The following is a 25,338-nucleotide window of genomic DNA, read 5'->3' as shown; positions in this document are numbered from 1 at the left end:
TAGCAGAGACTGATTCTACCCTTGCAACCAGTGCAGACCAAGATAGATTTGAACATGTCTATCCCTTTACTGTCTATAGAGCAACAAGGCAGTGAAATTGATGCATACATCTTAATGTCCTATTTTACATTTCTGTAGTGTAATATTAAAATGCTAAACAGCCAAATGCAAGTCTAGTATTGCCTAAATACACTGCACAAATTTAAGCAGTCTGAAGCCTAGCTCAATACAGCAAGCGTGTTATCACAAATTAGCTCAAGCAATCTGGTTAGCACAATAGGTAGAGTGTTGGACTGTGAGTCGGGCGACCTGAGTTTGTTTCCTGGACAGTGCAGGTCACTTTGGTTGTAGTTGATCATGAAATCCTTCCTTGGGTCATTTGCACTGTAACTCTGCTCTGGCATGTACAGAAGATTCGATCAGTTCCTTGCGATGACTGAACTGCTCTGGTAAATTCAATTTAGCTTACTGCCGTGATCAGGAGTGAAAACTACCAATAATGCAACCACAAATTAGCAGTCTGAAGCCTAGCTCTATACTGAAAGTGTGTAATCATACATAAAATGCAAGTCATTCATGTTGCAGGTATTCAAAGTGTTAATTAATTGATTTATTGATTGGACCATTATAAACATGATTTGATTTGAAAGGTTTTAACAATCAAATGGCAACATGTTCAACAGACATTTGTATTTGTTTTAAGTATCAAATAGTAGAGAACTTTTGATCACAGAAATTGACAGTAAAAAGATATTTGATTCCAAAACATACTTTAGAATATAAATCTGAAGGTGGCAGTTTTAGCTCCACTTTCTGAAGGAAAGGATAACAGCTATTGTACTCACCCTGGCATCAGCATCACACTTTAATAATTTTTTTATGTGTAAGTTACTATCTCCAAAAGTACTGAAAGGAATGGGTTGAAACTTCACACTCTCATTTGAGAGCATAATAGGAGGTCACTGATCAAGGCCTATAACTGTAACATGGTTTTTGACAGAATTATGGCCCTTTTGTAACTTAAAAAGTTTTACAATTCCCAAGCTATTGTCCCTTGTGGCTTAGGGGTTGCCTTTATGGGTTGAATCATAAGAATTACAGCCACATAAAGAGGTTACTAAATGTGTTAGAATTATGGGAGTCTGTTCAGCAGGTGAGGTGGTTTTAACCCCTGGTGTTGCTTAATCTATGTAATACAATTATAGATCATCTATATACTAATTTCCCTAGCAATATCTCTGAAATCAATGTACCTGATTTATCAATCAGTGATCATTTTCCAATCTGCTTCACACGCAAAATCTCAACAACTGCTATCAAAGACCCTTTACATCAAATTATTCAATACCGAAATATGAAACAATTTGATGAAAAACATTTTCTTGAATCTCTTGAACAGCAGCCTTGGTCAGTGTTAGAAATATATGATGACCCAAATGATGCTTTGGATTATTTTAACTCTTTATTCAATCAAGTATTAAATGCTCATGCTCCTCTTAAAAAGAAACGTGTAAAACATACGCATCTTCCAGACTGGTACAATCCTGATATTCTTCATGCCTCTAAACAAAGAGATAAAGCTAAGAAATTAAATAACAATGAAGAATATAAATATTGGAGAAATAAAGTTAAAAATCTAATCTCAAATTCCAAAAAAAATTACTATTCAGAAACTATAAATAACAATAAACACAATGCAAAAGAAATGTGGAAAAATCTCAAACAATTATCAGGAAAATCTACAAATCACCAAACAAATTATATTCAAGATGAAGAAGGAAATCAAATCAAAGACCCATTAAGAACAGCCGAAGTATTTAATGACTATTTCATTGATATCTTTAAATCTGCACCTGGATATTGCTCAACTTTATCACATGAAGATGAAATAAAATTGCATGAGTATATTGAAATGCATTCAAAGGATAAATGCCCTTTCAACATACCTGAAGTTACAAGTCAATTCATATACAAAGAACTACAAGATCTTGATATCAGAAAGTCAACAGGTCTAGATGGTATAGGAGCCAAATTTCTTAAAATAAGTTCTAAAATTATATCCAAGCCTTTAGAAAAAATATTCAATCTCAGTCTATCAAGTGGCTTATTTCCTTTCGCCTTTAAGCAGGCAAAAGTTACTCCTATACATAAAAAGGGCAACAAAAATGAAAAAGGTAATTACAGGCCTATATCAATACTACCAGTTCTATCAAAAGTTCTAGAAAGACATGTTAGCAATCATCTTAAGTTATTTCTTGAAACTAACTCTCTTTTTCAGCCAAATCAGTCTGGCTTTCGCACAAATTATTCATGCGAAACTGCTCTTACTTCAATTATTGACAGCTGGATCAGAGCAATAAATGAAGAAAAACTTATAGGGACTATATTTCTTGATCTAACAAAAGCATTTGATTTGATCAATCATAACCTATTATTGAAAAAACTACAACTGTATAACATAAATGAAAATTCAATTTCATGGTTTAGGTCATACCTAAGTGATCGCTCACAACAAGTATGTGTGTCTGGAAAGTATTCTGAAGCTCAGCATATAAAATCTGGTGTGCCTCAAGGTTCAGTTTTAGGCCCTCTCCTTTTTATTATTTATATCAATGACTTACCTTTGCATTTATCACATTCTACATCAGACATGTTTGCTGATGACACTACAATTACCTCATTTGGACACAGTATCAATTCAATTTGTACAAAACTTCAGTCTGACCTTAATTCTATACAACGGTGGTGCAACAGGAATTCAATGATTCCAAATGCTAATAAAACTAAAGCTATGTTTATTTCACCTTCAAATAATATCTACAATACTATCAGTAATTCTAATGATTTCCAGATCACTCTCCAAGATGAAAGGTTACAATTTTCAGAAACAGAAAAACTTTTAGGTGTCCATGTTGATCATACACTGAACTGGAAAACACAAGTCAAAATGACACTGAATAAATGCAATTCATTACTATACCTTCTTTTGAGAATAAAACAATTTCTAAATGTTCATGTAAGGAAAATTTTCTTTAATGCATACATTCTTCCCCACTTAGACTATTGTTGCACTATTTGGGGAAATTGCAGTAAAGAACTCTTAAATGACCTGTATAAATTTCAAAAACGTGCAGCACGAATAATATTGGACAAAGATTTTGATGCACCCACTGATGATTTATTTTCTGAATTAAACTGGATGAAATTTTCTGAAAGAGTAAATTATAAAAAAGCTATTTTAGTGTACAAGTCCCTTAACAATCTTCTCCCTGATTATATGCAAAATCTTTTTACTTACACAGAAAATACACAATTAAGATCATATCAACAAAAACAACTTCAAATCCCAAAACCTAGACTTGAGTTCTGCAGAAAATCTTTATCATATTCAGGTCAAAACTTTGGAATTCTCTTCCCTTAGATATCAGAAATTCCACAAATTTACAGTCGTTCAAAAATAATTATCTTAAATGGTGGTTCTCTGGTGGGAATAAAACACATCAATTTGTATTATAAAATGATAAATGTATATCTGAATTGCAATGTTTATATTCTTATATAATGTTTTTTCCCTAGATTTTCGTTTTACTTGTTTCTTAACTACAATGTATTTGTAATTTTGTTGTTGTTTTATCATACCTTTTGTTTGCAAATGTTTATATTATGTACATTGTATATTTGATAGAGGCTCATAGGGAAGACTGGGCATGCCCAACTATGTTGCCTCTTTAAATAAAGTCTTTATTATTATACCAGAGGTTAGCCAAAATCATCTTTCCTGTTTGGTGCCATAATGACCTAAATGGTGTTGATGCGCTGTAAATCCAAAACAAAACAAACAACCTGAGGCTCTTGTTTTACTATCATATATTAAACTTAGAAAATAGTCAAGCATGCTGTCCTACCGTCAGCTCTTGTTTACAGACAGACATCTTGTCTTTATCATCATACTTAACTGAAAGTGTCATGCAATTGGAGCATTTCATGTCAATATGATGTTGTACAATAATCAAACAAACTCTACAAAATAAACATTTGTCTTTCATCTGTGTTATCACAGTTCAGAGCAAAGGCAATTATATTCTTTAATTCTTAGATTAGTTCCTTCATAATTGAATTCTGAGTACAACATGATAATTACTTGTCTTCCAAGGTATGCTAATTAATAAAACCAATTAACTAATTTCTAAATATGCAGAATTAACTTCTTTTTTGTGTTGTCTGCTACAGGCTAGGGATGACATGTAGGGACAGGATCTCTATCGTTCCGTCTGTCCAATTCATTCTGTCCGTCTGTAACAAAACTTGTCTGGACTACACCTCAAAAACTAAATGTACAATTTCATCCAAACTTTACAGGGATGAGAAGGACCTATTCTAGATGTGCATATCATCGGCATTTCCAAGTTCAGTGATTTTTAGCTCGACTTTTCTATGAAAAGGGGAGCTATCCTACTCGCGTCGGCGTCGGCGTTGGCGTCACACCTTGGTTAAGTTTTTCGTACCACCCCACTTTATTTCAGAAGTATTACAAGTATGGCTTTGAAACTTACCATACTTGTTCACCATCATAACCTCCATCTACAGACAAGAGTACATAACTCTGTCAAGGTTTTTGACAGAATTATGGCCCTTTTTTGACTTAGAAAGTGTATTGAGCTTGGTTAAGTTTTTTGTACCACCTCACTTTATTTCAAAACCATTGGAGGTATTGCTTTGAAACTGACCATACTTGTTTACCATCACGACCTTCATCAACAGACAAGAGGACATAACTCTGTCAAGGTTTTTGACAGAATTATGCCCCTTTTTGACTTAGAAAATACATTGAATATGGGTAAAATCCACTTATTGCCTTAACCCTTTGAGATATTGCTTTTGAAACTTTTAATGCTATTTCACATCATTACCCCCATCTGTACGCAAGAGAAGGTAACTCTGTCAAGGATTTGTTTTAAAAATTAAGGCCTTTTATCGACTTAGAATCTTGGTTAAGTTTTTAGTACCAGTCCACTTTTTGACTGAACTGTTTGAGATATTAATTTGAAAGTTGGAATACTTGTTTACAATCATGATTCCCAAACATGTCCAGGAGAAGGTAATTCTGTCAAAGATTTTATTTGAATTATGGCCCTTAACTGTCAATGTTTTGTATTATAGGCAAGCACTAAAAAACTTAAAAAAGCTAAAAAAATTCATTCCTATCCACTTGTTCACTTTACCATAAATTATGTCATATAAACATTGCTGTAATATTCAAGGGTATCAAACAACTAGTTTTTTTTTCTTTCTTACCAGCCCTCTTTTGACTTAAACATTTCAAACTTTGCTGCAGTGTTCAAGGGTATCACACAATTCAGTAAAATAATTCTTCACTAAATATCTTAATGCTCATGGCCATTGTTCACTTTAAAAATACAGAGATTCTTGTATTGCCTTTTACTGCAAAAACTTTTTTTATTGGCAAGCAATAAAAAAGTCGAGCGCGCTGTCTTACGGACAGATCTTGTTCTGAGAGTTTATAAAGGCCCCACAATACTTTTTTTTAAAGTTTCTCCGGACTACTTCTACTATACCAGTAATTCTATTTGAATGAAACTTTACAAGTACTTGCGCATATTACATGGGTTTTCAGTTGAATGACATTGGCTGAGTTATGGCCCTTTAATAATAGTCTGTTAATGAATTTTGATTTGCTATAGTAACTACACACTAGCTGATACATGCTACATACAGGGAACAAACTGGTCAATCACCACTCAATACAACTGCCTAATTGGCATGTGTGATCACTGATCACTCTTTTTTTTTATTTAATTTGAAATTCAAAATTCAAAATGAAAACTTATTAAGGTCGTTCTTGACTTATGGGGGTGGGGTAAGCAAAACATGTAACTGGACAGCTGCTTCAGACTTATATCTTCATGGAGAATCAATAAATTTATCTATAAATAGTTTATTAACCTTCTTATTTGAAGGAAAATGAAGCTACCATAGACAATGATTATTATGCATTGTTTATAACAAAATCATCCCCCCTTTTTTCCAGCTGACTAAGTAAATCAAGAAAAGCATGAATGCCTGGCACTATTTTATTGGTCTTGTAGGAAATGTCAGGCATATTTGAGGAATTTATTGTCTCTTGGGTTACTGCAATATGTTATAGGTCAGTGAATTTAGTCTATCTGATGCCAGAGTGTAGAATTAATTTATTTGACAAGAATGTATAATAAAGAAATTATAAAGAAAATTATACATTCTTTTCTTAACAATAATAATAGTGACATTATAATAGGATTGGCTGAAGCAGGTAGGCGCAATGTCCAGTTTAGTTTGGAGCACAGGGTTTTTCATTAAAAATTCAGGTCTTTTTGTGAATTTTAGTCAATACAGAAACCTGCATGTTATGCTAATTGGTGTATAGGATTAAATCTTTCATTCCTTGTTTCTGAATGAATTCCAAATATGATGTTTTGCATAATGTCATGTATTTTGCTCACTTATGTTAGTATTACACTAAAAGTGCATCAATGAAAAGTGATATTGAACAGATCTTGGCCAAAAGTTTGCAAAACACTTGTTTAATGAATTCATTACTGAACCTACACTTGTTTAAATATCCTGTATGTTATATAGAAAAGTGAAAAGACTAATGAATAAAGTAACAAGCAATTATTTCCAGGCATTTCTCACAGCCCTGGCGTGGATAATTTACTCAGCCTATATTATAATATTAAAGGCTTAATTTTAACACAGTCACTGATTTCGTCTAATTTCCAGATCAAGGCTCATATTATTCTCCTGGATTGTAACAGAAGATTAATGTGTTATAGGGCAATTAGTAATTTACAAGCATGACATAAATGATGGATGAAAATTATATGAAAAATGACGCCAGAGATCAGAAGTAGCTTTTACTATATAATGATCTGTGATAGTTTTATGTTGTTTTACTTCCTGTAGAAATATTGTTTTTTGTCCTCGGAAAGAAAAAAATCTTGGGAGTCTGTCGTTATTTTCTCTCCAGATACTTTGGTCACTCTTATATACATGAATAATATATACACTGTACTTATTATTTTGGTTGCATGTTGTTTGTTTTGTTTATACCCGACGCCGGAATTAACCATATGTCCGACACCTATGGTATCATTGCTAGTCCACTTATTGTAGTCATATCAGTGACATATTTTCATCTTTTTATGCCGCTCTATTCTTCGTTCATTGGAGGAAATGAACTTCAACATGACTTCCAAGGCTAATGTGTTTCATAAACGATGATCCTTTGCAGGACTACACCCTTCTGAGTTAATGCCACAACAGGTCCGCCAATCTTCCAAGATAACATGCTCGTGTGTACATGTGAAAGACAAAGGCTCTATGTAGGACAATAGTTATTGTTGGTTATACTTAAGAATTCAGAGTTATTCACAATTATTGCTGTTTTTATAACCACATAAAATGACGTTGCTGTGAAATTTGCATAGAAATCAGTCTAACAACGTCATTCCATGTATCACAATTGATTTTCAGAACATGTCATTGTATAAAAAAAAACAACACCACATTGCTTTATACCTGAACTGAACATTAAATAAGACTTCGGAATCCCACTGCCTCTACTAATAGGCAGTCAGCATTCGCATTCATGATAGCATCAGATTAGTGCAGGATTTTATTTCCCATAATTGAGCCGTGTCATGACAAAACCAACATAGTGGGTTTGCGACTAGCATGGATCCAGACTAGCCTGCGCATTCCGCACAGTCTGATCAGGATCCATGCTGTTCGCTTATAAACCCTATTACAAGTACCGAAACTGATAGCGAACAGCATGGATCCTGATCTGACTGCGCGGATGCGCAGGCTGGTCTGGATCCATGCTGGTCGCAAATGCATAACGTTGGTTTCGTCGTGACGCGGCTCATATAATTCATTAAACATGCTGAGATATTGCCCTGAAATGTTGCATGATAGTAAATGGCTATCCTCTTCACTTTTAGATCAAGATTACATAATATAACTGACTGCCATTGACTTTAAATCAAGGGTTTTCATTATTAACAGATTGGCGATCCATACATTGGTTGAAATGAGCTTTAAATTAACAAGCTGTTAAAATTGTTTATTTTTAGCCCTGTATGGGAGAATATGTATGAGTCCCCCGTGACCATTGGTCCCCCAATATCGGGCCTGTTTTTCATTAGGCATTATTGCCTCCTATAAAAAAAATTTATATATCTCTGGACTTTTGCATTTTTAATTAGTTAACGTTAGATCTTTTTTGGATGGACCAATTAATCTGAGCACTGAATTTCTAAATGGCCAGTTGCCTGGATTGAAGATTCAATTTATATAGGACTGTACATGATATCAAGATGAAGATTTGAAGTTGGTCAGCCAATAGTGTAAACCCTGGTCTGAGGCCGCACAGATGTGTGTCAGAATTGGCGGTAGCTATAGAAGGCTTATATTTTGTCACCAGGTCATAACTAAAAACTTGTTGGTTTGCAGTTGTGTGAATGACTTAATGAAATTGGCTCAACTCAAAAAATTTGTTTGACTCGCCCAACATGCAATTTATTTTATCAAAATATAATCATATGCTTGCTTGAATCAACACTTAAATACAAGAAAAATAAAAAAAATCCCAACCTATCAACTCACTGTTGCACAACTGCTAACCAAAATTTTTTAATGATGGCCCCAGCAAGTAAAAGAAGGACCGACATGTATATTTCATTCCACAACATAATGTACTGAAAATAGTTGTTTGATTATCCTTAATTAGATACATGTAGTTCTTAAATCATTTCACTTCTCCAAAATCACATTGGTAAGTTTAATAAAAAAGCACAAAAAAGCCAAACAAACAAAAAAATACTGAAAATACAACTAATTGATTAGAAAGTGTATAAAGAAAGACTATTATTACAAAATTAACATTGGAATTATGACATTGCAGGAAGCAGGTGTTATTATTGATAAAAATCTTATAGATAAGGTATTATAATGTTATCAGTTTTAGAATTCTGTTTCAAATTTTATTGTTGGTTTCTTTTGAAATATGTTTTTGTTTACTGCTCCATATTTGTTTGTCTGTTTTGTCAAGGAAGCAATTACTCTTTATAAATATTTTTCCTCCAAACTCTAGATGTATTTATAATGTCAATTGCAATCTTTAGTATATGTTGAAAAAGATATTATGAAATGCATAATTAAGTAATATGTACATACCGTACTTTAATATATTTCACCATAAAAAAGGTGCAGGGGTTGTTGAATTTTGCTAAGTGGGGGCATGCTTATTTGGAGACATTGGCAAATTAATAGTATTTTAAATTTTGATTAATTTGAAAATTTGAAAAAAAATGTAACAATAAAAGAGATGTTAGAAGATACATTTAGAATTTAGAAAAGTGGGTGGGGGGTCAGTTAGTTCAATATTGAGGGTGGGGGGGGGAGCATTTATGTTAAGGAATTTCACCCAGAACTGGAGGGGCAGAACAGTGTCAGACAACTATTGTCATGAATAAAATGCTGGCAGCAATAATGTCAGTAGGGTAACTAATATAATCCTGCAGACTCCATTCCTGAGTGTCATTGATAAAAATACCCTATCAAATTATGTGGAAAGCTTCTTTTTTCTAAGCTCTGACACAACAATAATATTAATTAGAAAAAACTAGGGCACTTATTGAGTGGTGTCACAAGATGGAGAAAAAAAATCCAATATGTTGAAGATATAAAACAAAAAGGGATGATTACATGTAAGTCACTGAGGTTATGTATTATTATATGGTGAATTGAGCTTTAATGTTGATAATACTCACTATACAATGATATATGTAACTATACTATAATATAATACCGTAAAATTCCTATTAAACGCCCCCGGGGGCTAAACATTTTCCAAAAGGGGGGCTATTATTACAACACGTTTTTCCTAAATCCAAAAATCATTGAAAATACATTTAGTGTAACATGGGTTGGTAATAACATTAAATTTTGTGTTAAGATTTTAAAGTTCATGTGATACATTTTTGTGTTTACTATGAAATGAAATGGATGCTGAAGGATTTGAATAAACTTACGGATTTATTAAAGAGTTCACCACTCATGAGCAGATTTTTTCCATATCAAAAAGCCTGGGGGGGCTTCAATTAGGAGAGGGGTGTTTGTTACATACTAATTTAATCCTAAACTTTGGTGCAAAAGTAGTGAGACTATAATTTTATAAATACAATGTCAGCTGCTGAAATTTAGATTTTAAATTTCAACAATTGATGGATTAAATTTTCGCTGGAATTGTGACTTAATCATACAAAGTCAGTCAAATGGCTTAGCTTCATACATTCATAAAAGAGAACAAGATTTATACTGATATTCCAGCAGTATTATATAGCATGCAATATAATCCAGAGTGCCTTAAAGCCGTCTGAATATAAATACAACTGTTTTATTATATTGAGGACAATTCTGCTATTTCAGCGTCTCTCAAACTTCCAACGGGAAAATGAAAATATTTTGTTGAGAGACAAGAGATGCAGTCGCAAGTCGTGTATGGATGTGAAGCGTAAAATGTTGTAATTGATATTGATTTTTACAGGGTATATATATTATATTCTATATTACAGGAGACCGTGCAGAGTGAAAAGAAGCAGATAACGTATGTCAAACTGTACGCCCCGTGGGACGTTTGCGTCTTCTACGCTGAAGATCTTTGCATGAGAGCTCCTTTGCAGGTAATGTTCCAGTCAACACAAGCACTCCCACCATCTATTACACTAGCAAAATTTTTTAAGCCTGTAATAACTTTTTATATTGCGAAATTTGTTTGCTGCACCAACAAGACTTAGTATTTCTTTCATGACAAAATGTGTGACCTTCCAAAGTTCTAAAATACATGTGTTTTGAAGGTTTTTATTTGCTATCAATGCAATAACACTTTTACAGTTAACTGATGTCATTGTCATAAAAATGAAAATAAATATATTTAGGAAATAGATATGAATTTTGACGTGCAATGTTGTAGAATAATGCTCTGTTCGAGTGAATATGCACAGGAATATAATCTGGAAGGGTCATAGGCCTGATTGAGTAATTAATGCAAAGCATTTGAATGATAAATTGTGCATTATTATATGCAATGCAAAAAAATTAATATCAATTTCCATGCCAATATAAAAGAGAATTGATTATAAATAGGTTGCACTACATTGAGAGTAGAAGTGATTTTCCTGATGCCATTTGTAATAAGTTTATACGTGTATGATGTCATATGGCGTGTAAGCATCCATTTCTTATGCTGTGCATATATCGTGTAATTATGCTGTGCATATATCGTGTAATTATGCTGTGCATATATCGTGTAATTATGCAATGGATTGTCCTATTGTTTCAATGAAGCATGCTTGAATAAAATGTGACCTAATATATAAAATAGAAACTCAGGGCCAGGCTATTTTATACCTTTACCTGCTGGAACCAAAAATGATTAGCCTTTTCCACCAGTATAGAGCCTGGACTAATTAAAGTGACATTTGATTGATATGAATAGTTTTATTGTGTATAAGTCTATAAGCATTTAATAAATACATATATGAGCCGCATCACGACCAACTTAATGCGTTTGCGCCAGCATTGGATCCAGACCAGCCTGCGAGTCCGTGCAGTCTGATCAGGATCCATGCTGTTCGCTATCAGTTTCTCTATTTGTAATAGAGTTTGTAAGCGAACAGCATGGATCCTGATCAGACTGCGTGGATGCGCAGGCTGGTCTGGATCCATGCTGGTCGCAAACGCATTATGTTGGTTTTGTCGTGACGCGGCTCATATATATTATTGTTGTAGGCACATCCAAATCCGAGGAGTAATTGGTCAGACAAGATACTGGGAGCTGTTCACATACCAAATATTCTACATGAAGACCTCCCACATCAACCATTGGACTATTATACTTGTGCTTTCAAAAAGTCCAAGCTTGATAGGTACTTGAAATACTATTTGAGCCGCGTCACGACAAAACCAACATAGTGTGTTTGCGACCAGCATGGATCCAGACCAGCCTGCACATCTGCACAGTCTGATTAGGATCTATGCTGTTCGCTTACCAACTCTTATTACAAGTAAAGAAACTGATAGCGAACAGCATGGATCCTGATCAGACTGCACGGATGCGCAGGCTGGTCTGGATCCATGCTGGTCGCAAACGCACTATGTTGGTTTTGTCGTGACACGGCTCATTTCTGTCACAGTAAGCTATAGCAAGATAATGAGAAATTGAGTGATTAGTTCCATGTTTTAGATTGCTGAAGATGATGTGGAGATAAAACAAACAGCCAGAAAAACAAAACGTCCGTCCATCCGTAAACTTTTACTTTTAAACAACATCTCCTCATAAACTGCTAAGCCAATTTCATCCAAATTTCTCAGGAATGTTCCTTTGGTATTCAACTTCAAACATTGTTCAAAGAATTTAATTCCAAGCAGAACTCTGGTTGCCATGGCAACCGAAAGAAAAAACTTGAAATATCTTCTTTTAGAAAACCTAAATAGCTAGAGTTTAGATACTAAGCATGAAATATCTTCTAGTGAGTGTCTACCAAGTTTGTTCAAATAAAAGCCCAGGGGTCAAAATTGGCCCCTTTGTGGGGGGGGGGGGGTTCATTGATTTTCCCTATATGTATATAGTAAAAACTTAAAAAATCTTCTTATAAAAACCCCAAATAGGTAGAGCTTAGATATTTATCATGAAACATCTTCTAATGGTGTCTACCAAGTTTGTTCAAACGAAAGCCCCTGGTTTAAAATCGGCCTTGGCCAAGGGGCCTATATACAGGTGAGCGCTTCAGGGCCATCATGGCCCTCTTGTTATAAATTTAACCTCTTTTTAAACTGTATACTAGTATATTTAACCTTGACCTTGATTTACAGGTTAAGCTGTAAATATTTAACCTTGACCTTGATTTACAGGTTTCTGGGTAGCAGTAATCACGAGACATATTTCTCGACTACACAAAGAAGTCGTATAGTATGGGAGATATTGACTACAGCCGCGTACGGCAAGAGGAAGAGGGCGGAGATTGGTATAGAAAGATTGATAGAGGAGGGCGTATATAGTGCCGCCTTCCCATTACACGATGTAAGTGAAACTTTTATATATGAAAGCTAAAAAATATTGAAAAAAGATAATTATAAAAGTACATAGTCCAATTATACTATGAATATTACTAGGTGTGGTCTGGCTCTTATATATATATTTATCATAATAGCTCAATAGGGAGCTTTTTGAATTAGCATTCCAAGGGTCACTCAGGTTCCATCCTTCCTATTACATGACCTGAAACTTTTCTTTCTGAAAGCAAAACATTATATAGATGATTATAAGTAGTCAGTAAACCTAGATTATTAAAAGTACATAGTCCTATTATACTAAGAATATTATTTGTTGTGGTCTGGCTTTTATCATGTACATATTTATGTTTTCAAGTCGACCTGGATATTTTAGCTGAATAGGAAAAGCATCTAATTAGTATATCAGGGTCCACTGGAGGTTTCGTCCTTAGGTGAGGTGAAAATTCCCTGTGACAATTCATTCCAGACATTGAGTTTAATGGTCATTTGTCTGTCACGCTGTTTTAGATTAGAAATCACGTGGGATCAATTGTTGGTTACTTGTGGAGAAATTGGTAATAACTGGTTAGTTATCCAGGAAAGCTACTTAGAAAGATTCACTGCCAAGATATGACCAGAATGTGTTAAAATCTCTAATCAGACTTCAAACAGGGAACATATTTTCATTTTTGCCTATGATACAAAAGAGAAATAACATCAAAACACTCTGCAATCTGATTTATGCTCGGGGGCTATAGCCCCTGAGTTCAAATCAGAAAGCCTCGTGTTTTGGTGCTCTTTCTATTACTAAATAATATACACATAAAGAACTTTTGTGCTTTAATGAATGTATGTAATACACCCCTGCAGAAAAGGTATATAATATGCAAAAAGTACTATATGTTTTTTTCACAATCACTGTATGACCTGAAATTGTCTCCCCTTTCATAAAAGTTCAAATATATTCATAACTAACATACATATGAAATATAAACGGAAGTTGTATATATACTCTCCACATTACTGCTGTGTTGTTGAAAATTAATTATTTGCTATAGTAATAAATTTAGTATAAAAAAACTCCAATGTAATTAGATAATTAAATATTTTTTATCCATAAATTAATTAATTTTAACTGTATTTGTGACATCTGTTAATGCACAGCAGCTGTGAAACCAGGAAACAAAACTGTACTTGATGAACCTATTATATCATCTGTTTTTCAGGATTTCATTTGTTGTACAAATATATTGTCTTTCATATTTCCAATCTAAATCAAGCTGCTTATAATTCTCTATAGTAAAATATCCTGGAAACAATTTAATAAAAAATACTGATTTTGATCTTATTTTGAAATTCAGTTATATATATGTATATCTCCTCGATAATTATGAACTTAGTTTGAAACAATAAATTTTTTCAAAGGGTGTAGGAATATTTTAAGTTTTTTTTTTCATATTAGAAAGTTATGAGGGCTATTACTTCATGTCTTTTACCCATCTACTAATTTTCATTTTTATGCCATGCTTATAATAATTGAAATATTGCCAAGTCATATAACTGTGCCATCCTTTTTTCCCAGTTATTTCCCCTTTTAACACTGAAAATATTATTATACTTAAACTTATGTTTTTCATGCTTAATAGGGACATACAAAGAGTGATCCTCTACCTTTGGGTGGAGTTTATGGTCCGTTTTGCTTTTTAAATTGGGTCAAGGTCAAGATCACCAGTGCAAAAATAGGTTTTTTACGCCTATGGACATTAAACATCTATTTATAGACAGATGTCTTTTATATTTAGTGGAAACATAATATGGGTAGTCTTCTACCTTTGAGTGGAGTAAAGGGTCATTGGTGTCAAGGTCACCAGTGCTAAAAATAGATTTTTACACTTTTGTTCATACAGCTTTTATTTATTGACAGATGTCATGGAAAATTTATAACTGACAAAAATCTGACAAACAAATTATTGATTTTTTTCTAAAAGGAATTTTTTATTATTTTTCGAGGACAACAGTTTTATAGAATAAGGTCATTATGAATGGTGATAATTGACTGTCAACCTATAATCTTTATCTACTGTTTTAGAAAGGAATTTTTGTGAAAGACAGGATATTAAATGTTAAAGATATGACCATCACTTATCAGTAAATATGTCTATGGTAATTTATCCCTGTGATGAGACGAGAGAAAGAATTATCTATGTCAGCATTTTCTGCTGAGAATAAAGGTGTGAAATTACTGGGTTTTGATTGGCTTGGAAATGGAAAATAAAGCAGCAAAAATTTAGTTAATTATAGGCAGTGTAGATAAAACCTTGGACAACTTAATGAGTGTTCTAGGAACAAAATAATTGATCATTAAATCCTTAAATTAACTTTGTTTCTATGGAAATTCCAGAATAATTATAGTTTTAGATATTTCCTTCAAAAGGCCAAGCAATACCATTGCTGTGAAAAAGGTTCAAAAACTGTAAATTAGGCAAATATGTAGGCAAAATATTAAAAGAAGTGAATTATGAAAGATTTGAAATAAAAAAGTAACAATAACAAAAATCAATAACAAAACTGGGGAATATTGCCAAATGAAATTGAAATGAAAGGAGTTCCACAAAGGTCCAAAATCCAAAAAACATAAAATTGAAATACTAATAATATTGGATCACCTGGGGTTCTTAAAATGAAAAAACTATGCAAAAGACACACACAAAAAAAGAGAAACAAAAAATAAGGGTATACAAATCTTGAAAAAATATTTTCAGTCCTGTCTAATAAAAAAAATATGTCAAACCAGAAGACAATTTTTTACCCCGCACCCATATTTAGATTTCTTATGAAAGTTTTGTGCAGTTAAACATTGTTAGTTGGACTATACAAAGTAAAATAATGGAAAGCTATCCTACTCTCCCTGAGGTGTCACATCCAGTTTTCTTGTTAAGCTTTTGTACAGAAAATATTTTGAAGGTTTATAACTCATTATAATCTGTTTTGAATTATATTCCCTAAGAACTTTTAATTTGTTTAAACATAAATACATAATAATAATAATAATAATAATGATAATACATGTAATAATAACAATAATAAGAATAATAATAATAATAATAAATATAATAATAATTATAATAATAATAGTAATAATGATAATAATAATAATAATAATGATAAAACATGTAATAATAACAATAATAATAATAATAATTATAATAATAATAGTAATAATGATAATGATAATAATAATAATGATAAAACATGTAATAATAACAATAATAAGAATAATAATAATAATAATTATAATAATAATAGTAATAATGATAATGATAATAATGATAAAACATGTAATAATAACAATAATAAGAATAATAATAATAATAATTATAATAATAATAGTAATAATGATAATAATAATAATGATAAAACATGTAATAATAACAATAATAAGAATAATAATAATAATAATTATAATAATAATAGTAATAATGATAATGATACTGATAATAATGATAATAATTAAAATAATAATAATAATGATAATGATGATGATGATAATAATAATTATAATATGTGTTTTCAGGGACCATATGAAATCCCAAAATACAGCAACCTTGACCCGGAAGCTTACAATCCTCGCCAGGTTTTATATCATTATTGGGCAAGATGGTGGAAGTGGAATAAATACCAGCCCCTAGATCACATCAGAGAATATTTCGGCGAAAAAATTGGCATATATTTTGCATGGCTAGGTATGTAGATATTAATTACATCTGCTGTAAACGATCCATATTAAAAATTTAACCTCCTGAATTTATTAAATAAACTTGTTCAGCTTCCATTGTTTAGAACTGTTTGTGATCAATTATAGGGTTAGTCCTTTATTGAAAGAGTTTGCATTATACATTTTTTTTTTTTTTTTACAGTTTCACATATATCGGAAGAAAATGTGAAGTGGATTTGACCAATGTGAAAAATAACTTTTGCTTATAGATATTTTGGACTATTTTAGGGATTTGAATTAATTTGGAGCCAGTAGTGTAGAGCTTGATCAGTATGCACGAAAAAAAATTATATAAAGTAACAGAGCAATAGTTAATCAAGACTGCCAATAAAACAAAAGAGAAGGCCTATTAATCAGGGGTCAATAAACTTGCATAAAAAAAACATTCTCTTGGTGCTATCTATTTTCTAATTCAATTAAAATTTCTTTATTGGCATGTTGCCAATAATTCAGGTGGATCTGAGATTATGTTCTAGTTTCTTTTCTTTTTTTCCAAAGAAAAATAGGCACAGCAATTTTTAATAAGGAAAAATTAAATGATTTATCTTTTCACTGTGATAAAATAATTCTTTGAATGAAAATAAAGGAGTGATTGGAGAAGTGGAAGCATAATTAAGGAATCAAGATTCAGTAAGGGTAATAATGATAAAAAAAAATAAAAACTAAATATAGGCTTGCTTCAGAATAAAGAATATGATTGGTTTTTCCCAGCTGATCCAGGTACATACAAACTTTTATAGTCACAGCTTCAAAACTAAGCGCAGAAGGTTGACTTAACTATTCTTAAAGGAGTGCTTCGTGAAGATATAACAGTAAAAGATTGTTTGTAACAAGGGATCAGCTCCAGGAAAAACCCACATTTGCCGAGTTCCAGATAACATCTACTCTTTCTATTTTCTAGGTTTCTATACAGCATGGCTCCTCCCCGCTGCATTTGTTGGAGTGGTTGTTTTCCTGTACGGTGTATTCACCATGTCCAATAACACACCAGCGTATGTATACATTATATAGTTCCTTTGTAGAATAAAAAGATCACAAAGCAACACATTTTGGTTTAAAGATATTTATTTAAGCTTGATTGTGGAACAAGTTCTTGCAACTTATATTAATCACTTTGAAAGGCAAACAGCTTTATTCCTTACCCAGCTAAATTTTGAAAACGGACTTGTCCAGCAACCAATTTTAGGACTGTCCATTATCAAATTTAGGGGTATCAAGGTGAAAATTTTAAAGTTAGTCTGCCAACAGTATAGAGCCTGATCATACTGTATGGCTGTGCAGGCTAGCCTGGTGGTAAAGGCTTTGAACTTTTTGCTAAGCAGGGTACATGTTAAAGGCACATTATGCCTCAGAAACAATTAATGCAATTTTACTTCTTTAGAAAGGGCAAACATGATGTTCATTATGTTTATATATTATAATGGTTTTAGAGAGTTTTAGATGCTTGTTACCTGAAAAATGTAGAACTTTTTGTGTAATAATTTATCATAGTTGTAGCAAGATATTAGAAAAGTTGTATTTTGACTTCCATACACAATACAAAAATCACTTTAACTGAACTAATTGCTAAAATGCAACAGAAGTAAGTGATGTTTTAGGTACTTGGCCAATGACTATTTTTAGCTCACCTGTCACAGAGTGACAGGGTGAGCTTTTGTGATCGCTTTTCGTCCGGCATCCGTCCGTCCATCGGTCGTCCGTCCGTAAACTTTTGCTTTAAATGACATCTCCTCATAAACCACTTAGCCAATTTCATCCAAACTTCACAGGAATGTTCCTTTGGTGGTCACCTTTAAAAATTGTTCAAAGAATTTAATTCCATGCAGAACTCTGTTTGCCATGGCAACCGAAAGAAAAATCTTTAAATATCTTCTTTTAAATAACCCTAAGAGCTAGAGCTTAGATATTTGGCATGAAACATCTTCTATTGACTGTCTACCAAGTTTGTTCAAATAAAAGCCCTTGGGGTCAAAATTGGCCCCGCCCCAGGGGGTCATTGATTTTCCCTATATGCATATAGTAAAAACTTAAAAAGTCTACTTTTAAAGAACCCAAAGAGCTAGAGCTAAGATATTTAGCATGAAACATCTTCTAATGAGTGTCTACCAAGTTTGTTCAAATAAAAGCCCCAGGGTCAAAATTGGCTCTGCCCCAGGGGGTCATTGATTTTCCCTATATGCATATAGTATAAAAATTAAAAAATCTTCTTTGAAAAAACCCAAACAGCTAGAGTTTAGATATTAAGCATGAAACATCTTCTAGTAAATATCTACAAAGTTTGTTCAAATAAAAGCCCTGGGGTCAAAACTGGCCCTGCCCCAGGGGTGTCATTGTTTTTAACTATATGTGTATAGTAAAAACTTAAAAAATCTTCTTTTAAAAAACCCTTTGAGCTAGAGTTTAGATATTAAGCATGAAACATCTTCTAGTAAATATCTACAAAGTTTGTTCAAATAAAAGCCCTGGGGTCAAAACTGGCCCCGCCCCAGGGGTGTCATTGTTTTTAACTATATGTGTATAGTAAAAACTTAAGAAATCTTCTTTTAAAAAACCCAATGAGATCTTCTAATGAGTTTATTTAAATAAATGTCCTTGGGTTGGGGGGGGGGGGGGCTGGGGAGGGCCTATATACAGGTGAGCGACCTCAGGGCCATCATGGCCCTCTTGTTTTATTTTTTTTTGAAACTACAAAAGTACACCAAAAGTAAAAATCTTTTGAGAAATAAAAGCATTTCTGGGGAATAATAGGCCTTTAAACCAATTCTTACCTTCTAGTAGAGGTTTTTTGGACCAGTGACCAGACAATCAGCTCTGTTTGTTTTGTCTCCTATACAAAGTGGAAGAGAAGCGAAATATCATATTGGTCAATAAACCTTCTCCCAGAGTGGACACTGGACACAGACAACAAACAATCGCATCAATTCTTTTACTGTCAGTGGAATTAGTTCTCCGATAGTTTGACAAAATTAGTAAACAGATACCAATAATAAACAGGCAGTTTTAGCCCAGTTCTATTATATACTTATTAACAGCAGTGAATATATAAAATGCAGCATCATAAAGGCAGGGTTTTAATACAAACAGATCGGTGATCGAAATGCTGTTAAAATCTGTTGTATTTTCAGCCTGTCCCTTAGTCAAGTCGGTTATAATTGATAGCACTTCTGTTGCCTCACATAAAAATGAAAACCCTGCATAGGACGGTTGTGAATCTAACACAACATTGCTTGAAGTTGATAAAGAAGAATTAGATAAATTATATATTTCACAGTTTAACTCATCATACATTTTGATGATTGGCAGAGTCACTTGTGAAATTTTAACAGTCTGTGTATAGAATAAACTAGAGTTGGCTATCACTGCTTGAAATGTATCACAATATATCAATGTATCAATAATATCCCAGCAGTCTCTGAACATTACTTAAAAACCTTAATTGTGGTTAAACATTACTTAAAAAGCTTAATTGTGGTTAAACATTACTAAAAAAGCTTGATTATGGTGAAACATTACTTATAAAGCTTGATTGTGGTGAAACATTTCTTAAAAAGCTTGATTGTGGTGCAACATTTACTTAAAAAGCTTTATTGTGGTTAAACATTACTTAAAAAGCTAGATTGTGGTTAAACATTACTTAAAAAGCTTGATTGTGGTGAAACATTACTTAAAAAGCTTTATTGCGGTGAAACATTACTTAATAAGCTTTATTGTGGTGAAATATTACTTAAAAAGCTTGATTGTGGTGAAACATTACTTAAAAAGCTTGATTGTGGTGAAACATTATTTAAAAAGCTTGATTGTTGTAAAACATTACTTAAAAAGCTTGATTGTGGTAAAACATTACAAAAAAAGCTAGATTGTGGTGAAACATTACTTTAAAAGCTAGATTGTGGTGAAACATTACTTAAAAAGCTTGATTGTGGTGAAACATTTCTTTAAAAGCTTGATTGTGGTGCAACATTACTTATAAAGCTACATGTGGTGAAACATTACTAAAAAAGCTTGATTGTGGTGAAACATTACTTAAAAAGCTTGATTGTGGTGAAACATTACTTAAAAAGCTTGATTGTGGTGAAACATTACTTTAAAAGCTAGATTGTGGTGAAACATTACTTTAAAAGCTAGATTGTGGTGAAACATTACTTAAAAAGCTTGATTGTGGTGAAACATTACTTAAAAAGTTAGACTGTGGTGAAACATTACTTAAAAAGCTTGATTGTGGTGAAACATTACTTAAAAAGCTTGATTGTGGTGAAACATTACTTAAAAAGCTAGATTGTGGTGAAACATTTCTTTAAAAGCTTGATTGTGGTGCAACATTACTTATAAAGCTACATGTGGTGAAACATTACTAAAAAAGCTTGATTGTGGTGAAACATTACTTAAAAAGCTTGATTGTGGTGAAACATTACTTAAAAAGCTTGATTGTGGTGAAACATTACTTTAAAAGCTAGATTGTGGTGAAACATTACTTTAAAAGCTAGATTGTGGTGAAACATTACTTAAAAAGCTTGATTGTGGTGAAACATTACTTAAAAAGTTAGACTGTGGTGAAACATTACTTAAAAAGCTTGATTGTGGTGAAACATTACTTAAAAAGCTTGATTGTGGTGAAACATTACTTAAAAAGCTAGATTGTGGTGAAACATTACTTTAAAAGCTAGATTGTGGTGGAAGCTTGCAACTAAAATGAACCTGTCTCTCTCTCTCTTGAGCTGGTTGTAATGCCAGTAGGGTTTGAACCCACATCATCATCCTGTTTTATATATATTTTCAGGAACGAGGTGTGTGACAGTTATCAGACGTACAAGATGTGTCCTTTATGTGACGTGAACATAGGCTGTCCATACTGGTACCTATCAGATGTTTGTATATATACAAGAGTGGCCTATCTGTTTGATCACCCAGCTACAGTGTTTTACTCTATATTTGTCTCTTTTTGGGGTAAGCTTTACCTATTTCTTTGTAATACAGTATAATTTCAGTAAGTAGAATTTTAAAGGGGGGACTTGTTAAAAAAAATATCGATTTCTTGAATGTCCCTTTTTAATTTTACAAAATTTTTTCGAGACCCAAATTAAAAAAAGGCGAATTTTGTACCATGGGGAAACTTCCCCCCACAAAAAAAATTTCAACCCTCTTTTATGGGTTTTTAAAAGGGAATATATGGGGAAAGAAAAATCAGGACTTTCTTTTTTAATTTTGAAAAATGGGGAAAATTTTCAACAATTTAAATTTCAACCCCTGAATTTTTCCCGGGTATTTTTTTAATATTTTGCAAAGGTTTTAAACCTGAAGGGATATTTCAACGGGGAATTTTACTTGATTTAAATATTTTATTCTCAGGAACAAAAATTATTTTTAAAAATTTGAAAAAGGGAAAACCAAAAATTAACAAAAAACCCCAAAACCATTTTATATCTGCCTTCGTATTGGTTTTTTTGAAATTGTATTTATTTTTTTTTTTAATTAAAAGAAGTGAGAGATTTCAGCCATTTCTACATTTCATATCTTTAGATAGGTCTGTTCTAAATAAATAACCTTTCAAATATTTGAATGAGTGGGCTGTATAGGTGTCATCTAAAAGTTAGGTGAAGAAAATATGATCTTTAACTGACATTTAAAGCACTATTATTTGCATTATAAATCAGACAATTGCATTGATCCACCAGTGAAGAAGGTTCTCTGTAAGAGATATTTATGATAATTTGTGTGTCTAATGAGTGGTGTATTTTTTGGTGTGCATCTTTCATTGAGTCTCTGAATAGAGAAATTGAAGTTGATTTAGTGTAAGGAGATGCTTTGAACTTTATAAATTTTTGTTCTTTTAAAGGGGAAAAAATTTTTTTTTACGTATAAAAAAGGTTTTTAAAAGCCCAAAAATTTTTCAAAAATTTTTTCACTAATTAAAAACAAAATTTTTCATTTTGGGTTTGTTAAAAAAATTTTTTCCCCCCACAGAAAAAAATTTCGGGGGGAGCCCAATGTTTTTGGTTTGGGCTAAGAATCGAGGCTTTTCCCAAATTTTGAATTTTAAATTGTATTTAATAAATTTTTTTGTTGTTTTGGGTTTTTAAAACCTTGAAAGGGTTAAAAAAAAATTTGAGCGAGGGCGCGGACAAAATTTAACCTTTTTTGGTTTTTTTCGTCGACATTTGGAAAATGTGCGCCTCCCTTTAATTTTAAATTTCCCTCAAATTTCCCAACGGGCCCCCTTAAAAGGCAAAAAGCATCTGTTGGGTTTTTTCCTTTTTTCCCAATTTTATTTTGGAACTTTTATAAAATTATTTTTTTTGTTTTAAATTTTTTTTTTTTTTTAAAAAGGAAAAAATTTTTTTTTAAAATGGTTTTAGTTATTTAAATTTTAAAAAGTTAAAAGGGAAAAAAATTTTTGAATTCCAAAAAAATTTAAAAAAAATTTTTTAACGAAAAACTTAAAAAAAAAGGGGGGGGTTTTTTAAAAACTTTATTTTCATTAGCGGGGGTTTCCTTTTAAAAAAAAAATTTGTTAAATTAATATTAAAATTTAAATAATATTTAAAACTTATTCTTTAGATGTTTAAAATTTTTAAATTAATTATATTTTTTATCCACCCTTTAAAAAGTGGTTTTTTTAAAATTCAAAACCTTTTAGTTTTAAACAAATTTAAATTTCTTTTTTCCTTTGAAACCCCAAATTTTAGCCCGCCCCTAACTTTTTAATTTTTCTTAATTTTTTTAAAAAATTTGGAAAAAACCCCCAAAAAGGACGGTGCAAGCCGTTTTGGGGTTGCCCCCCCGGGAAATTCCCCACTTTTCCCTTGTTAAAAAAATTTTCCCCCGTTTCAAAAAAGTTTTTTTTCCCACAAAAACAAATGAAAAAATTTTTTAAATTTTTCCAAAAGATTAAAAACCATTTTTTGAAAAAGAATTTTTTTGGGGGTTTTTTTAAAACCCCTTGGTTCAAAAGAAAAAAGGTTTTTTATAATTAAAATTCTTTCTTTGTTAAAATTTTACTTTTAAAAATTTTTTTTAAAAACAAACCAAAAATTTAAAATTTGTTTAGAAAAAATTTTTATTTCCCATTTTCCCCTTAAAAGGTTTTTAAAAAGTTTTTTTGTTTTAAATTTTTTAAAGCAGTTTTTTAAAAAAAATTCCCATTTAAAATTGAAAACCAATTTGGGTAACCCCTTTAAAAAATTTTTTTAAAAAAAAATTAAATTTTTATCCCTTTCCCCCTTATTTAAAAAACCAAAAATTAATTTTTTTAAATTAAAACCCTTTGGAAATTTTAAGGGGGGCCCTTTTTAAATTGGGGAAATAAATTAAAAACCCAATTTTGGCCTTTTTTTTCCCTGAAATTTAAATTAAAATTTTTTAAATAATTTGGAAATTTTCCCCAATTTAATGATTTTTTTTTAATTGTTTGCATTTTGGTTTGGTTTAAAGGGCCCCGTTAAAATCAACCGTTTTCCAAATAATAAAAAAGCCCCGGGTTTTGGGAAATTTTCAAACGGGTTAATTTAGAACCTTTGGAACCAATAATGAAACTTTTTTAAAGGGCCAAAAGGTCATTTTAAAAACAATTTTGACCTTTTTAAAATTCAAAAAAACGGCCCTTTCCCAACCCCAAATTCCTTGAAAACCATAATCCTTTCACCCTTCAAATTAATTTTCCTTTTCTTTTTTTTGTTGGGGCAAATAAAAAAATTAAACCGTTTTATTTTAAAAGCAGAACCTAAATAGGGTTTAAAAAAATTTCCAAAATTCACCTGCTGGGGTTTGGTTTTTTCAAATCCTTTGTTTAAATTTGTTAAAATTTCAACCCGGAAATTTCCCAATTCCCCCCTTAAAAGAAAGCAATTAGCTTTCAAATGGGGTGGGGTTGGTCCAAAAACCCAAAAATGTACGATTCAAGGAATTTGGGCCGGAATTTCAAATTGGGTTTGATTTTGTTGGGGAGGCGGGGTTTCTTTTTAAAAATCCTTTTTTTAAATTTTTTTTGAAAAAAAATTTATTTTAATTTTGAAAATTAATTTAGGGTTTTTAAAATTTTTAAAATTTACATTAAATATTTTCCCTTTTTTCACTCCCCAACAAAAATTTTTTGAAACAATGTTTTAAAAATTTCAAAAACATACCAGTTTCCCACATTTTTTTTAAAACCAATATAAAAATTTAAATGGTTTTTAAATTCCATGACAAAATGTGAATTTTTTCCCCAACCCTTTTTTAAAAATTAAAAATTCCCAAACCCAGGTTACTTTTATTTTTAATTTTTTTGTAAAAATTTGTTTTTTTTAAAAAATTTTTTGCCCAAATTTAAAAACCTTTCCATTTTTGGGAAATTAAAAAAAAAAAAATTTTTTCATCCTTTCTTTAAAAATTTAAAGGCCCCAAAAAATTTGTATTATTTTTAAAGGGAGGAACGGGGGGGCAAAATTTTCCTTTTTTCTTTTTTTTTTTCG

The 25,338-nt window shown here is 31.7% G+C and overlaps 1 protein-coding gene across 1 annotated transcript in view; it reads left to right on the top strand.

The window, feature by feature from the left end:
- Window positions 1–25,338, top strand: part of LOC132748366 (anoctamin-7-like) — an 87,962-nt gene that overhangs the window by 47,045 nt on the left and 15,579 nt on the right. Inside the window, 7 exon segments of the mRNA XM_060737954.1 lie at window positions 8,966–9,004; window positions 10,638–10,745; window positions 11,854–11,990; window positions 12,976–13,144; window positions 16,691–16,859; window positions 17,793–17,883; window positions 21,669–21,864. Coding sequence (XP_060593937.1) covers window positions 8,966–9,004; window positions 10,638–10,745; window positions 11,854–11,990; window positions 12,976–13,144; window positions 16,691–16,859; window positions 17,793–17,883; window positions 21,669–21,864 — 909 coding nt within the window.

This window comes from Ruditapes philippinarum, unplaced genomic scaffold, assembly GCF_026571515.1.
Source record: "Ruditapes philippinarum isolate M1 unplaced genomic scaffold, ASM2657151v2 ctg1690_1_1_1_1, whole genome shotgun sequence".
Lineage (NCBI taxonomy): Eukaryota > Metazoa > Mollusca > Bivalvia > Venerida > Veneridae > Ruditapes > Ruditapes philippinarum.
The sequence above is the reverse complement of the archived record's forward strand: the minus strand, read 5'-3'. Positions and strand labels throughout refer to the sequence as shown.